We start from the raw sequence: 16,178 nt of genomic DNA, 5'->3' as shown, positions 1-16,178 counted from the left end.
AATTCCTGGGCCAGCCTATGCAAAACAACTTGGCCAAGCTGGGACCGTTAAGAAACAATAGAGCAAGGGTTGGCAACCTAAGGCCTGTGGGCCACAAGCGGCCCTCGGGTGTCATTTAACTGGCCCCCGAGCTGCCCCCGAACCGAGCTGCCTGCTTGGCACGTCCCCGCGTGCCGCGCTAAACCGGCGTAGCGCAGCGCAGGTACTCGCTTCTGCAGCTCTGGAAATTGCGCATGCGCAGATGCCAAAAATCGCATCTGTGCAGACACAGACCCTGGAAATCGTGGGTGTGCATGCTCAAGCCCACGGAGGAATCTCCGCTGGAGTGAACTGGCCGAGGCGAGATAAACCTTGCCGACTCCTACAATAGAGGGCCATTGAAGTTCCTTGGCAATGTAAGAGAGCTGTTCTTTCCCCCCTTGCCCTGAGGTGCGAACAGAGAATGGGGGGGTTGGAAGGTTGCTGGGGTAACTGGGTGTGAGGCCACAGGAAACAAGAGTCTTTAGCATGGTGTGCTGGGAAGAAGAAAGGGAGAGAAGAAAAACAGGGATCCATCTTGGGCAGGCTGGCTGAAGGCTGGCTGGGAGAGATGCCCTGGACTGCTGTGGGGGACAAGCCCCTCTTGAAATGACCATGTTGTAAGATCTGGACTCCCTGCATGCAGACTGAAGGTGTAAATAGGGGAATAAACTGTATTTCTTAAAGCTACGACTTTCTCCATCATGTTTAGAGGGCCATAGGTACTAGCCACCCCAGATATATGCCATTTTCATCCTAAGCTCAAGGCTAAAAAGAACCCACAGGTAAGGAGGCAAAAGCCTGGTTTTCCACTCCCAACAGTCATTTTTACGGCCACTGAACAGGCACATTTCCACAACGGGTTGTGTTTGGGGTCACCGCCCTCTAAATATTTCTTATCTTTCTGAAGATGGGTTTTACCCTCAAGCCTGCTGACACCTACACCTCTTCTTGCAGGGGTGGTGTCATTTGGGGGTACATAAGCAGTGGCTCTCACAACCTGCTGCAAAATCGACCTGTAGCTCAGTGGTAAATTTCCTGCTTTGCATGCAGAGGTTCCCAGGTTCAAGTTCTGACATCTCCAGGAAGGTCTGAGCATGAATTGTGAAGAGCCAATCAGTGCGGACAATACTGAGTTGGATGGACCAATGGTCTGACTCCTGTAAGACAGCTTCCTATGTTCCTGTGATGGGGCAATGCCCTTCTGTTAAACTATCTTTAAAGGTCAAACTATGGAACGAAACAGGACTATTGATTTTAGGTTGCAGGAGGGACGGACCTGTCTCACGCACTTTTAATATTTTAATATGCCTGCTGGTTTTGTGAGCTTCATTGTTCCCTCTAATAGGGAACTCCATGGGTGCGTGCCAACATGATTGTAGTCCTAAACAAAGCCACTTTTATAGGGTTACCAGGCGTCCCCGTTTCCTGGGGACAGTCCCCGGATTTGCGAATAAGTCCCTGGACAAATTCCATCCCCGGAATGTCGCCGGATTTCATCTAATGTCCCCGGGAAACGCAGCAGCGGCAGTCTCAGCAGCCCGGAGCAGTTGGCTCTGGCTGGCTTCAGGAGCTGCTCAGAAGTCCCCATATGATGGTGGCGCAGGGGCTCTCAGATGCAGCTTCCGGGCTGCCTCCACCTTCCCTGATCCCAGCAACTAAGCTGAAATATACTCAGAGTCGCGAAGTGATTTCATGCTCCTTATTCAGCTCATAATGGTGAGGAGGAATGAATGAAAGTCCCCTCAAAGTATCTGCTTTATATACATTATTTACACAATGGGCTGCACATGATTGGCTAATTCCGGAATTCTACTGTAAGCCAATCAGGTTGTGGATTCACTTCTATCTGGAGCATGATTGGGTAGTTCCTGCCAACCAATCATACTGCTGCATTGTTCTAGGACCAATCAGACTGCTGCATTCTGAATCCTATTGTTCTAGGACCAATCAGACTGCTGCTTTTTGGATCCTATTGTTCTAGGACCAATCAGACTGCTGCATTCTGAATCCTATTGTTCTAGGACCAATCAGACTGCTGCAGTTTGGATCCTATTCAACTCAGTACATAACAAAGCTGTGAAGGGAGGCTTCATGCTGCCTATCGGAGCAGCCCTGATCCCAACTCCTACTTGTGTGCAAGCAGGAGCGGGGTGGGGATCTCTCAGTTAGGCAACGGGAAGCCTCCCTTCCCAGCTGAGGGATCCCTGCCCCTTCCTGCTTGCACGCAAGTAGGAATGGGATTGGGGCTGCTCCTATGGGAAGGGAGGCATCGCGCTGCCCGAGCCTCGCCGCTGCCGCTCTTGGCCCTCCTTCTCCGCCTTCCATGCCTGACGCACCGCACACAGCTTCCCCACCACCACCGCTGAAAAACCCACAACTCAGGGGCTGTCCAGGCTCATGGAGAAAGGAGATAGAAGCCTCGGAAGAAGGGGAAACATGGCGGTTGAGGTCAAGGTGGCGGCCGCCCCTCTGCCACCGCCATCGCTGCAGCATCAATGTCCCGAACATGTAGTATTGATTGATTGATTGATTGATTGTGTCCCTGGAGTCATTATAAAAATCTGGTAACCTTACACTTGGAAAGGAATGAGGGGAATCAGCATGTTGGGGAGAATGCCAAGCTTTGCAGAAGTGTAAAAAATATTTTGCCAAGACAGGGGGGACGGGAACAAAACTGTGGAATAACCACCCTCATATAAGCAACATGCTAAAGTTGAATTAATGCATGAAGGAGTTAATACCATGGAGCAAGCTGTTGCTGCCAGGCTTAGCTATGTCACTTCCCTTACCTTGGGAGGAAATAGGAAATTAAGTCTACTGTTCCTTCCGGTCTACCTGAGAAACCGGTTGCTCCAGCTCAGCCGCATGGCTCTCACCAGCCACTCTTGAGTTTCACTGTCTGTGCAACTTTTCCGACTGATGTATGGAAAGGCACATGAATCAGACCTTTGAAGAGTTTGTAAGTAAACCCATTTTTAACTTACCAAACATGTGGTCTTTTCCTATTGTAGGGGAAGAGGGAAATTTTGGGGTTCACTTGGAAGTGAATATTTTAAAGGCCCAACAGCTTATATTTCCACGCTTTCCTTTGCTGCATATTTTGTGACTTTAAATCTCTGCTGGGCTTCTCTCACCAATGAATACTTGTCCCATACTTTGGTCTTGGCATCTAGGAGTTATCCTACACAAACACACACACACATATATATACACATACACCGTGGTACCTCTGGTACCATTCTGGAGGCCCGTTTGCAACATGAAAAGCACACAACCCGCAGCGGTGCATTTGTGCACACACGGGTTGCGATTCGCCGCTTCTGTGCATGCATGCGACGTCATTTTGCACTTCTGCACATGCGCGAGCGGCGAAACCCGGAGGTAACCCTTTCCAGTACTTCCAGGTCGCTGCGGGTCGTAACCTGAAAGAACGTAACATGAAGCGGACATAACATGAGGTAGGACTGTGTGTGTGTGTGTGTATATATATATACACACACACACACACAGTGGTACCTCAGGTTAAGTACTTAATTCATTCGGGAGGTCTGTACTTAACCTGAAACTGTTCTTAACCTGAAGCACCGCTTTAGCTAATGGGGCCTCCTGCGGCTGCCGCACCGCCGGAGCACGATTTCTGTTCTCATCCTGAAGCAAAGTTCTTAACCTGAAGCACTATTTCTGGGTAACCTGAAGCGGATTTAACCTGAAGTGTATGTAACTACTGTGTGTGTGTGTGTGTGTGTGTGTATACACCAACTGAAGGGACGCGGGTGGTGCTGTGGGTTAAACCGCAGAGCCTAGGGCTTGCTGATCAGAAGGTCGGCGGTTCCAATCCCCACGACGGGGTGAGCTCCTGTTGCTCGGTCCCTGCTCCTGCCAACCTAGCAGTTTGAAAGCACGTCAAAGTGCAAGTAGATAAATAGGTACCGCTCCGGCGGGAAGGTAAACGGCGTTTCCGTGTGCTGCTCTGGTTCGCCAGAAGCGGCTTAGTCATGCTGGCCACATGACCCGGAAGCTGTACGCCGGCTCCCTCGGCCAGTAAAGCGAGATGAGCGCCACAACCCCAGAGTCGGCCACGACTGGACCTAATGGTCAGGGGTCCCTTTACTAACTGAAACAAAGTGGGCAACGCGGCCTCTTTCCCCAGAAACCTATATATTTGTACCAACAGAAATGAAGTGGGCAACCCAGCCTCTTTCCCCCAAAACCACTTGAATGTCTGCTATGGGGAAATGATGATAAAATAGGGAACGGAGAGGGGTGTGTGGAATGGAATATCTTAGTGAAGGGCAAGGTTGGCTGGCAGCTGAACAGAAAAAAATCACTGAAATGTTTTGTTAAATAATCAAAGGAGCAGCAACGAATGTCTGGCACAGGCTATGAGAAGCAAGGACCATCAATGGCCTGAGAGAGCTGTTGGGGCAACTCCTCCGCCATCTTCCCTAGAGCTCCATGTGACCTGAGGGAAGTCAGAAATGGAGGGTAACACAGTTGACCTGAGGGAATTCTTGTGTCACTCTACATTTAATAGAATGTCTTCGTTTTTCTGTTTTTGATGGTAAATCGCCTGGATGCTTTGGCAGAAAGGCAGTCCGTAACCCCAGTAAATAAATATGTACCGTATTTTTCCATCTATGAGATGCCCCCATGTATAAGGCGCCCCCTATTTTTGGGGAGACTCCGATTTAAGAAAATTTGGGAAGATCTATCCGTGTATAAGACGCCCCCCAATTTCGGACATTATTTTTTTAGGGGGGAAAACCTAGTCTTATACACAGAAAAATACGGTATAGCAACGGGCCGGAAAGGGCTCTGTCTAGGCCCAGAAAACATGGCGGACACTTCCTCACGCTTTCTCTCACTGAGGTAGGCAGGCAGGGCGCTGATCCAAACAGAGAGCCGCCTGCCTTGACTGGAAATAATGGAAATAATAATAATAATTAGAAACTCAAGAGAATTTGCTTTAATGAGGGCCTGCGTCATGTGATGTGAACAATTTCCCACCCCGCCCCTCATCGTTGTTTTTTTCTTTTTTTCTTTTCTTCTTTTGGTATGTTTTTTGTCCCACAACACAGGTTTCCACTTGAGGAGAACTGGGGTTGGGATGGGAGACCGGGGTGCGGGGAGAGAGAGAGAAAGAGAGAAAGATGTACGAATGCTAGATAGCTGGAAGGGTTGGCGAATCTACAGCGCTTATATAACATAGTACAGCGGACAGTTCCGTCTCCGGGGGTCTCAAGGAAGGGAAGGCCGGCCGAGAAGCCCCCTTTTCCGCCGCCACCCTCGCGGCCGCCTCGGCCTTCACCCGGACCCCTCCCTCCCCGCCCTCATCACTTTCGCCGGCCAATCTGCGCCATCAGTTGAGCGTTGGCCTCCGCCTTGGCCCTCATGTTCTTGGCCTTGGCGATGCTAAAGAGGATGTTCATGATGTTGGTGGGGACGTCGAGCGAGAGGGTGACCTTCGAGCGCCGGTCGCCCTTCGCCGGCACACCTTGGTACACCTTGCCTTTCCCCTGCGCCTGGGCAAGGTATCGGTAGCGGGTGACGGCCGGGAACGTCCTTTTGTCCTTGTCCTCCTCGGCTTCCTCTTGGTTGTCCTCCAAGGAGAGGTCTTCTTCGGCCACCTGTGGGTACTTGAAGCTCCTCTTGCCCAGGACGGAGTTCTCGCCGGGGAGACCTTTCCGAGCCTCGGAGAGCGCGGCGTCGACGCAGCCGAAGATGGACTCGGCCTTGTACAACTTGAATGAGAGGCTCGTCCGCGCCGCGAAGAGGATCAGGAAGAGGATGAGGAGCCTGGGGCGAGACATCGTCCTGGAGGCCCTGCGCCACAAGGAAGGGAGAAGAGGCACATCAGTTTGAGGGCAATAATAATAATTTATTATTTATACCCCGCCCATCTGGCTGGGCTTCCCCAGCCACTCTGGGCGGCTTCCAACCAAATATTAAAATACCTTAATACAGTGGTACCTCAGGTTAAGTACTTAATTCGTTCCGGAGGTCTGTACTTAACCTGAAACTGTTCTTAACCTGAAGCACCACTTTAGCTAATGGGGCCTCCTGCTGCCGCCGTGCCGCCAGAGCACGATTTCTGTTCTCATCCTGAAGCAAAGTTCTTAACCTGAAGCACTATTTCTGGGTTGGCGGAGTGTGTAACCTGAAGCGTATGTAACCTGAAGCGTATGTAACCCGAGGTATCACTATACATCAAGCATTAAAAGCTTCCCTAAACAGGGCTGCCTTCAGATGTCTTCTAAAAGTCAGATAGTTGTTGTTCTCTTTGACATCTGCTGGGAGGGCATTTCACAGGGCGGGTGCCACTACCGAGAAGGCCCTCTGCCTGGTTCCCTGTAACTTGGCTTCTTGCAGCGAGGGAACCACCAGAAGGCCCTCGGCGCTGGACCTCAGTGTCCAGGCTGAACGGAGGGGGTGGAGACGCTCCTTCAGGTATACTGGATCAAGGCCGTTTAGGGCTTTCAAGGTCAGGACCAACACTTTGAATTGTGCTTGGAAACGTACTGGGAGCCAATGTAGGTCTTGCAATGGTTGGACCCAGTGCAAATCTGTTGAGCGCTGACGGCGAGAGAGCATGAATGGACGAATACAGACAAGGGGATTTCGACTGGATCCATGATCAGGAAGGATGGGCGGATGGGGCTGTTTTTGTTTCTCTCTGCTTTTCATCCTTCCCTTCATAAGATCGGCCTGCCCCGTTTCCACACGGAAAGCCCCCATTAAAATGTGTATCCTATTGCATGAGACTTTCTCCTGGTATGCAATTTTTTTCTATGCAAATTTGTTCAGTACGGTACATACATTTTTTAAAAAGCAGTTTGTTCTAACATAAGCATTTTTGTACCCTCCAGCACCCTGAAGCCAGAATGCAGGACGCCATCTTTGCGGACGCCATCTTCCCGTTCTTATCGCGAGGGCACGACGGCCATTTTGGTAGCTGTGACCTTGTGTGAATTTGCACTGTGGTTCCTTCCAAAAGCGTTTTCCCCGGGCATGACGCCCAAAAATGTGCATCTTGGGGCATCGCGTGAGATCGCGGCCCGGGAAAAGTGCTTTATTCGGGGGGGAAATTGTGCCACAAAATCACGCAAGAGCAACCAAAATGGCCGCCATTCTCTCACGATAAAAAAAAGGATGTCCAGTTTTTCTGGACACTTGTGGGATATGCATTTTTGTATGCTCCCACCTCAGAATATACAGGACTTCAGCCAACTAAGAATAAGAACAAACCCACTGAAATCAATGCCCCGAGTTATTTTGTTTGTTTATTACATTTATATGCCATTTTCAAGGTCGGATTTGTGGTTCTTGCCCTCCTCATTTAATCCCCACAACAGCCCTGTGAGGTACATTAGGTTGAGAGGTCACCATGTGAGTTTCACGCTCAGTAGAGATTTGAACCCTGGTCTCCCACTTCCTAGTCCAACACTCTAACCACTGCCCCTCACTGTCTCTCTCCTCACCATTAATTTAAATGGGTATACTCTGTGTAGATCTCGCATTGGAGATGGTTGGATGTACTTTCTCCTAGCACACTCCCATTCTTTGGCTGTGGAGCTGCAGAGCAAAATTAGAAGAAGAATGAATTTCAAAAAATATATACATATTGGCTTGTATGTATGTTCGATACGTTCAGGATGTGCAAAATTGGTGGGTTCACATGAAAACGCCAACCAAACGGATCTCTTCCCCACTACTTAACTATCCGTCCTTTTTACCGTATTGCCGAAATAGTCCTCTCAATACAAGATAACACTTTAAAAAACAAGTTTCTTTTCTTCTTTTTAAAACCCCACAATTGCTCACATTTTACATTCTAACACGACAACAATTCCCCCCCCATTTAAGTGTATACATTATTCATCTTTCACATTAGTGGGAAGTAATTTGAGCTTTTGATAACAGGAAACCGAAGGAAGAAGGAATGTTCTTAAGTGTTCCTGGTTTTTGGAAAGCAACACCTCAGGACCGCAATTTCTCAAGGACCACCTCTCCCCTTACGAACTGACTTGGACCCTGTGATCATCATGTGAGGCTTTTCTTCGTGTTGCCTCCTTCATGTGAAACCTGGAGTTTGGCAACATGAGAACGGGGCCTTTTTAGTGGCGGCCCCCTGTTTGTGGAATGCTGTCCCCAGCGAGGCTCACCTGTCGCCTTCATTATATATCTTATATTATCATTATATCATCATTATGTTATGCATTTTGTGTTTCGTATTGTAAGCTGCCCTGTGATTTTTGGATGAAGGATGGTCTATTTCAGGGGTCACCAAACATTTTTCAGCAGGGGGCCGGTCCACTGTTCCAGACCTTACGGGGGGCCGGACTATATTTTGGGGGGAAAAGTGAACAAATTCCTATGCCCCACAAATAACCCAGACATGCATTTAAAATAAAAGGACACATTCTACTCATGTAAAAACACGCTGCTTCCCGGACCGTCCGGGGGCCGGATTTAGAAGGTGATTGGGCCGGATCCGGCCCCCGGGCCTTAGTTTGCCTACCCATGGTCTATTTAAACAAGGAAGGAAGTTGTGGTTATTAGGCTCCACCTAGTGGCCATAATCAAGAACAGCAAGGTATATCAGTGAGCCATTCAGAAAATGATAAATTTGCTTTTGCTGGGAATAAGGGAGCTAAGTAGAATCTGCTTCCTGAGTCCTGTTGTGTGTGCAGAAAGTTCCGCTCAACTGTGGAAGAGCAGTCAAACATATGAAGCCTGCCCCAACACTGCTATTTTTCTAGAAAAAGAGGTGCCAGAACTCACCATGAACTCACCCTCGTTCTCCTATAATGGCAATGGCACCCACCTGGGACTGAGTTCTGGTGAATTCCAGCTGGAAAAACCCAAAAACCCTGCTCCTCACTCATCACCCTCCTGCGATATGAAATGGCACAATTCCTGGAGAAGTTTTGACACTTAGGAACACGGAAAGTTGCTTTGTACTGAGTCAGACCCCTGGTCCACGGAGCTCAGTATTAGCTACACGTTGAAGCTTCAGGCATGAGAACATGTTGCAGGAATTTATGTATAGGTTGGCGGGGGGGGGTTGCCCCTCCAGCAGATATCATGCACATGCAGCCCACTACCAAAATCAGCACCATCACTTTTGTGGCTTTTGTGATTTGTCCCCACAAAACACTTCATCACAGTCTCTTCCTATCTATTCAAAGGGCCTTTGCTGCACGATACCAAAAGTAAGAATTCACTGATAAATGTCTCTATGCACTGGCTCACAGGGGAAACTTCAGAAATTCATATAGACATGTGAGTTCAGCTACTCAGCAGCCCCTTTGCCTGAGTGATAATCCCTGGCCTCCTGATACCCGAGTGCCAGACAGGTAGCCATTCCAGAAATAACAAACCCAGATGAAGACAAAAGGGTGTGATTAACTTGGCTGGGAAACAGGGAAATGTAAATATCTCTTTAGTTACACTTGATGGGTGTTTGGTGGAGGGCAAGGGGAACCATGGGGCAGGGTCCAGGATGCTCAGATTACTGCCACCAGACCTCCCCTTTCATGATGCAACTATGACGTATTAGTGATGTAGTTTTGGGGGGTGTAACATGGGGATTAGCAGCTAATAAAAGTTTGGGGGCTTTTTTGTTCTGGGCTTCCATCTTGTTCCACCTTGTGGCAGGTGGGAGTCCTGTTGCGACAGTCTTCAATAAAGACCAAGCCTACTGGCTGCTGTTTTGCTCTGGTATTCCTGGCTGGTGTCCTTGTTTTTTGGTTATCTCTCACTTGGACTACTGCAATGCGCTCTACATGGGGCTACCTTTGAAGGTGACTCGGAAACTACAACTAATCCAGAATGCGGCAGCTAGACTGGTGACTGGGGGCGGCCGCCGAGACCATATAAAACCGGTCTTGAAAGACCTACATTGGCTCCCAGTACGTTTCCGAGCACAATTCAAAGTGTTGGTGCTGACCTTTAAAGCCCTAAACGGCCTCGGTCCAGTATACCTGAAGGAGCGTCTCCACCCCCATCATTCTGCCCGGACGCTGAGGTCCAGTGCTGAGGGCCTTCTGGCGGTTCCCTCATTGCGAGAAGCAAAGCTACAGGGAACCAGGCAGAGGGCCTTCTCGGTAGTGGCGCCCGCCCTGTGGAACGCCCTTCCAGCAGATGTCAAAGCGATAAACAACTACCTGACATTCAGAAGACATCTTAAGGCAGCCCTGTTCAGGGAAGTTTTTAACGTGTGATATTTTACTGTATTTTTGGTTTTTATGGAAGCCGCCCAGAGTGGCTGGGGAGGCCCAGCCAGATGGGCGGGGTATAAATAATAAATTATTATTATTATTACTACTACTACTATTATTATTATTATTATTATTATTATTATTATTATTATTATTATTATTGTCCAAGGGAGCCCTCAGATTTCTTGGTTAACAAACATAAGGACTCTTCTGGATTTGACCAACGGCCCATTTAGTCCAGCACTCTGTTCTCACATGCCATCATGACTGGTCACCATTTATAGCCTTAAATGTGTCAGGTATATTGAGGATCCCAGCCCAATGTGTCTGTGTTGCAAAATATCGGTGCAGGAAGTTTGCAATAATTGACGCAGAGAGACTCCTTCCTTGCCCCTCTTAAAAGCATCATAAAAGCTGCTGTCACGATCTGCTTACTTATCAGTGCATTAAAAGGCAGACATCTTATAGCTGCCTTATATGAAAGTCAGACTATGGGTCCGAGTATTTATTGTCTAGGGACGAGGGTGGCGCTGTGGGTTAAACCACAGAGTCCAGAACTTGCCGAACAGAAGGTCGGCGGTTCGAATCCCCGCGACGGGGTGAGCTCCGGTTGCTTGGTCCCTGCTCCTGCCAACCTAGCAGTTCAAAAGCATGTCAAAGTGCAAGTAGATAAATAGGTACCACTCTGGCGGGAAGGTAAACGGCGTTTCCATGTGCTGCTCTGGTTCACCAGAAGTGGCTTAGTCATGCTGGCCACATGACCCGGAAGCTATACGCCGGCTCCCTTGGCCAATAAAGCGAGATGAGTGCCGCAACCCCAGAGTCGGCCACGACTGGACCTAATGGTCAGGGGTCCCTTTACCTTTACCTTTATTTATTGTCTAACACTGATTGGCAATGCACACTTTGTTGCTTTATACCGGCTTCGAAATGTGTTCACTTTCAACTGTTAGCCTCTATAAATTCTTTATCCACCTTGCAGTAGAGATTTATTCATTGCTATGTATTTTATAATGTATGATCGTGTTGCTAGGGATGGTGCACACTTAAAAAACCCAACCCAAAACATCTGAAAATGCTACTGCCATACAGTGGCGGCTGCTTATGTGATTGTTGCCATGCGATTGCGTTGGAAAGTTTATGATATTTTTTGCGAATTGCCATATTTTAATTGATAGTTTGATTCGTGCGGACTTTAAATGTTCACACAAATAAAGTTGTGTTGTTTGCTGGATTGCTTTGCAAACGATTTAGAATTTAAAACAAAATTTTTTTTTTCTTCCAGTAGCACCTTAAAGACCAACTAAGTTAGTTCTTGGTATGAGCTTTCGTGTGCATGCACACTTCTTCAGATACACTTCAGATAGTGTATCTGAAGAAGTGTGCATGCACACGAAAGCTCATACCAAGAACTAACTTAGTTGGTCTTTAAGGTGCTACTGGAAGAAAAAAAATTTTTTGTTTTGACTATGGCAGACCAACACGGCTACCTTTCTGTAACTGATTTAGAATTTGATTAAGAACATAGGAATCTGTGCCACTGAGTTCCAGCCCCTTCCCAAAGGAAAACCACCAAATATAAGTTATTGACCCAACAAGATTTCTAATTTGACATTAGCTCTGTCGCTCACAAGCCAGCTTCCTTAACCCTCCTGCTTCTCCCTCAACAGAACATCTTGAGCACCCTCAAAGCTTTTAAATTCTCACCAGCTCTCTGCTCATCCTAAAATCTCCTCTCCCCACTATCCCCTCCCTGCTTTTTGGAATTCTTCATTTGAAGGAAAGAATAGAAACGCACCCCCCCTGCTTGTTTCACGGAATTTTAAGGACAATAAATCCCAGCTTTGTAGTCAGTCAGGCTGAAGAAAGAGAGATAGAAGCTTCTGAAAGAGTGGAAGGCTATACAGTGGTACCTTGGGTTAAGTACTTAATCCGTTCCGGAGGTCTGTTCTTAACCTGAAACTGTTCTTAACCTGAAGCACCACTTTAGCTAATGGGGCTTCCTGCTGCCGCCGTGCCGTCGGAGCACGATTTCTGTTCTCATCCTGAAGCAAAGTTCTTAACCCAAGGTATTATTTCTGGGTTAGCGGAGTCTGTAACCTGAAGTGTATTTAACCTGAAGCGTATGTAACCCGAGGTACCACTGTACTGCAGAAGAGAAAGCATAGTTTGAGCACACTTATTTTCTTTTGCCCTGCTGAGTAATTAAAAGTGGAGAAGACAAATTAAGCCTGAGCAATGAGGATCCTCCTCGTTCCCACTGCCCCACGATTGGTAGGTTTACTTTGACTCTGTTGGAGAGAGATTAAAGAAGAGTTTGGATTTGATATCCCACTTTATCACTACCCGAAGGAGTCTCAAAGCGGCTCACATTCTCCTTTTCCTTCCTCCCTCACAACAAACTCTGTGAGGTGAGTGGGGCTGAGAGACTTCAGAGAAGTGTGACTGGCCCAAGGTCACCCAGCAGCTGCATGTGGAGGAGCGGAGACGCGAACCCGGTTCCCCAGATTGCAAGACTACCGCTCTTAGCCACTACACCACACTGGCTCTCTTTAAAGAAATTCTACAGGGACATCTGCTAGATTGGAGCAAAGGTCTACCTAATAATAATAATAATAATAATAATAATAATAATAATAATAATAAAATTTATTTATACCCCGCCCTTCCCGGTTCAGAAAACTGGGCTCAGGGCAGCTAACAAATTTAAAACACCTAATTGATGCAACAAAAAACAGCTTAAAATACAGTATAAAACGTGAATAACAATAAATTCAGAATTCAAAAATCAGTTTAGGGGGGAAATCCATCCAATAAACATTGGGTGACCACCAGGGCTAGCTGGCTAGTCATAGGAAGGTGTTTTATACAGAGCCAGACCAATTATGCAGCTAGTTCAGTACTGACTGCATTGACTGCCAGTGGCTCTACAAGGTTTCAGACCAGGGATATTCCCAACCCCACTTGGAGTGCAGATGGTTGAAGTTAGGACCTCCTGCATGCAGGGCAGATACTCTACCTCTGGGCTACAGCCCTTACTGTTGGAAAAAAGATTCGGCAAAGTACATCTTTACAGTAGTCAGGTACACCACTGGGAATCCTCCAAGCTATTGCCACCTCCAGCCCTGCCCAGCAACTAGTCCTTGCAAGAACACGTTCACGGGAAATCATTTTAGCCTCCGTGCCTAATGCCAGCTGATAGATCTATGTGGGTTTATCCATAGTCCATTAGAAGCCTTTCAGAGCTGGTGGCTCTGGCCAAAGTGGCCGTGAAGCCCACAAGCCGGCGATGCTTTTGCAGAAGAGATTGAGGAGTCTGTGATTCTTGGGATGCTTCTAGGCTACTGTTCCATTCACCCCTATTGGCTGTGCTGGTTGGTGCTGATGAGAGTTGGAGCCCAACAAGATCTAGAAGACGAGAGCTTCCCCATCCCTGCACTGCGGTGAAAGAGAGGTCCTTTCCTTGGGTCTGCCCTGATTCGAACACAGGTCCGTTCCGTTGGGTGGTCCTTGAGGTCTAGTGTTGCAGGCAAGGAAGGAAAACTCATCCTTCACTCTGTCCCTCTTTCTCCGAACTACTATATCTTTTAAAAACTACAAAACCTCTAGTACAACCTTCAGCACACTGGTGCTCTCCAGGTATCTTTGACTACAACTCCTATGAGTCCCAGACATTTGAATGTGGGCTAATGGGAATTGTAGTCCAAAGCATCGGGAGAGTGTCACACTGGGGGAGACTTCTCCTCCTTAGTCCCTTCCTCCCCCCTATTTAAATGAATAAAGAAACTCAAATTCTTGGAATACTTATGCAAAACTGGCCAAAGAAGGTTGTGCAGGGTTCGGTCTGGAGGCAAACATTTGGTGTGAGAATTCAAGGTGGCATCAAAACTGCATTGCTTCTATTGTCTCTCTCCTGAAGTTTAGCCATGCTACAGTTGTGCTAGCTCTTTTACCAAAAAACCCAGCAAGACCGTTTTGACTGGGGATGACAGCTGGACCAAATGAAAAAGCACAAGTGCACTCTGAGAAACAATGCCTAATGGTCACATACAACCTTCAGCTGCCTTTTAGAAGAAATGCAAAGGAAACCTGGAAAATCTGAGAAGAGACAGCAGTGGAATGAGAGTACACACCATGGTGGGGTGTGAAGGGACTTGTTCATTTCCTATGCTAAAAGCATTGCAGGTGTGTTGAAGGCTAGAGAACCCACAGTCTCCCTAGACAGCTTCTTATTCCATTCATTACTGGATCACGTGGAGTACAGAATTTGACAGGAACTGTAGAACCATAGGATTGTACAGTTGGAATGGACACCAACCGTCATCCAGTCCACCCCCAGCAAGGCAGGAAAATCAGCCTGTGGTCCCCATCCAGTTTGAAACCACACCGGACCCTGCTTAGCTTTGCAAATGTGCTCACAGTTTTAACAACCTGCTGTGGGCTCCTGCAGCACCTATTCATTTCAATGGGGGCAAGGGCATTTCCCATCGAACTGTCTTAACTTCTCCTGTACCTAATTTTTAACCCTAAATCCACCTGATTCACCATTTCCTCCTGTTGCCACTTATCAGTAGATAGCAACCATTCCCCCCTCCAACTGCCCCTTTTATTATCAACCCCCAAACCTTTCTTCTTTCTGGAGTTAAGCAACTTTCTTTCATCCTTTCTTATCACTTGCTTCTTGGAACCGTGACCGATGTCGAAACTAGACTCTTAAATTAGTCTCCAGTATTAAAACCAACGCTTTCTTTATTTTCCCCCTCTTTTCTTTTTTACCTGCCTGGAAACTCTGCTACCTGCAAGGCACACTGGAGTATTCAATCTTTTTCCTTTCCTTTTTTTAAAAAATATTTATTTTGCAAGCCAAGTCTGCCCGTGCTTTCCCCCCTAAAAGAAGCAGGCTAACGAAATCCACTTACCTGCGATTCTGCTGTGTAGCTAGGAGAGTGTGAGCCCTCTCAGTCAGTGCTGCAAAGAAGCTCTCTCAGGACGAGAGAGACACATTAAACCTGAACTTCAATCCTTTTCCCTGGCTATGATTGTTGTTAAAGAGCTGGCAATATGGGGGTGTTTCCCCCCCTCTTTTATTCTCTCTATGGAAACACCTCCTCTCCTCTCCTCCCCACCTCAATTCTTCGCTCCAGTATATATGGGGGGGGGGGAAGAAAGCAAGAGGAAATGATCACGGGGTTTAAAGCGTAAATCCAAAGAGGTAGGGATCTTATTAGGACATGATTTCATCTGAATGAAATCAGAAGAGCTGGTGACGTCACGGAACAGAGGCGCCCTCCCCGTTCCTGTTTTTTTTTTGGGGGGGGAAGGTTGTTGCAACACCTTACATAAGTGGCCTTCAAACACAAGCCACCTTTAGCCCTAACCTACAGAGCCTAGGACTTGTCGATCAGAAGGTTGGCAGTTCGAATCCCCGCGACGGGCTGAGCTCCCGTTGCTCGGTCCCTGCTCCTGCCAACCTAGCAGTTCGAAAGCACAAAGGTGCAAGTAGATAAATAGGTACCACTCCGGCGGGAAGGTAAATGGCGTTTCCGTGTGCTGCTCTGGTTTGCCAGAAGCGGCTTAGTCATGCTGGCCACATGACCCGGAAGTTGTACGCCGGCTCCCTCGGCCAATAAAGCGAGATGAGCGCCGCAACCCCAGAGTCGGCCACAACTGGACCTAATGGTCAGGGGTCCCTTTGGCTTTACCTAAAAATAGGGCCCTGCCTCAGTTATCTCCTTTCCTTCCTTCCTTTGCCCATCTGAGAAATAATATCGCAACGGCTCAAACAGGTGCAACTGAAATGATCAAGGTGTCAAAGTGGCTTCCTTCTGGAGGAAGGCGAAAGTTTTTGGGAGGGGTGGTTGCTAGATCAAGGTGGGGGAAGCTGTCGCGAAGTCACAAATGGCACGGAGAGGTGATTTTGTTCTCCTTCTCTCGTAA

At 47.8% G+C, this 16,178-nt stretch overlaps 1 protein-coding gene and 1 long non-coding RNA gene across 2 annotated transcripts in view; both read right to left on the bottom strand.

Annotated features, from left to right (window-relative positions):
• The window catches only part of LOC128421841 (uncharacterized), a 100,877-nt gene extending 89,278 nt beyond the window's left edge, over window positions 1-11,599 (bottom strand). Inside the window, exon 1 of the long non-coding RNA XR_008332380.1 lies at window positions 11,533-11,599. This is a non-coding gene — a long non-coding RNA (uncharacterized LOC128421841). The remainder of the gene's footprint in view (window positions 1-11,532) is intronic.
• UCN3 (urocortin 3) lies at window positions 4,992-15,382 on the bottom strand. The gene is made up of 2 exons (XM_053405089.1): window positions 15,161-15,382; window positions 4,992-5,844 (listed from the first exon to the last, which is right to left on the bottom strand). The coding sequence occupies exon 2, from the start codon at window positions 5,829-5,831 to the stop codon at window positions 5,355-5,357; it is 477 nt and encodes a 158-aa protein (XP_053261064.1). The 5' UTR covers window positions 5,832-5,844; window positions 15,161-15,382; the 3' UTR covers window positions 4,992-5,354.
• Between the last annotated feature and the right edge of the window lie 796 nt (window positions 15,383-16,178).

The sequence above is a fragment of the Podarcis raffonei genome, chromosome 10 (assembly GCF_027172205.1).
Source record: "Podarcis raffonei isolate rPodRaf1 chromosome 10, rPodRaf1.pri, whole genome shotgun sequence".
In the NCBI taxonomy this organism is placed as follows: Eukaryota; Metazoa; Chordata; class Lepidosauria; order Squamata; family Lacertidae; genus Podarcis; species Podarcis raffonei.
The sequence above is the reverse complement of the archived record's forward strand: the minus strand, read 5'-3'. Positions and strand labels throughout refer to the sequence as shown.

What these genes read in the sequence shown, in the direction of transcription:
- UCN3 (XM_053405089.1), bottom strand. Translation starts at nt 5,831, where the DNA reads ATGTCTCGCCCCAGGCTCCTCATCCTCTTCCTGATCCTCTTCGCGGCG.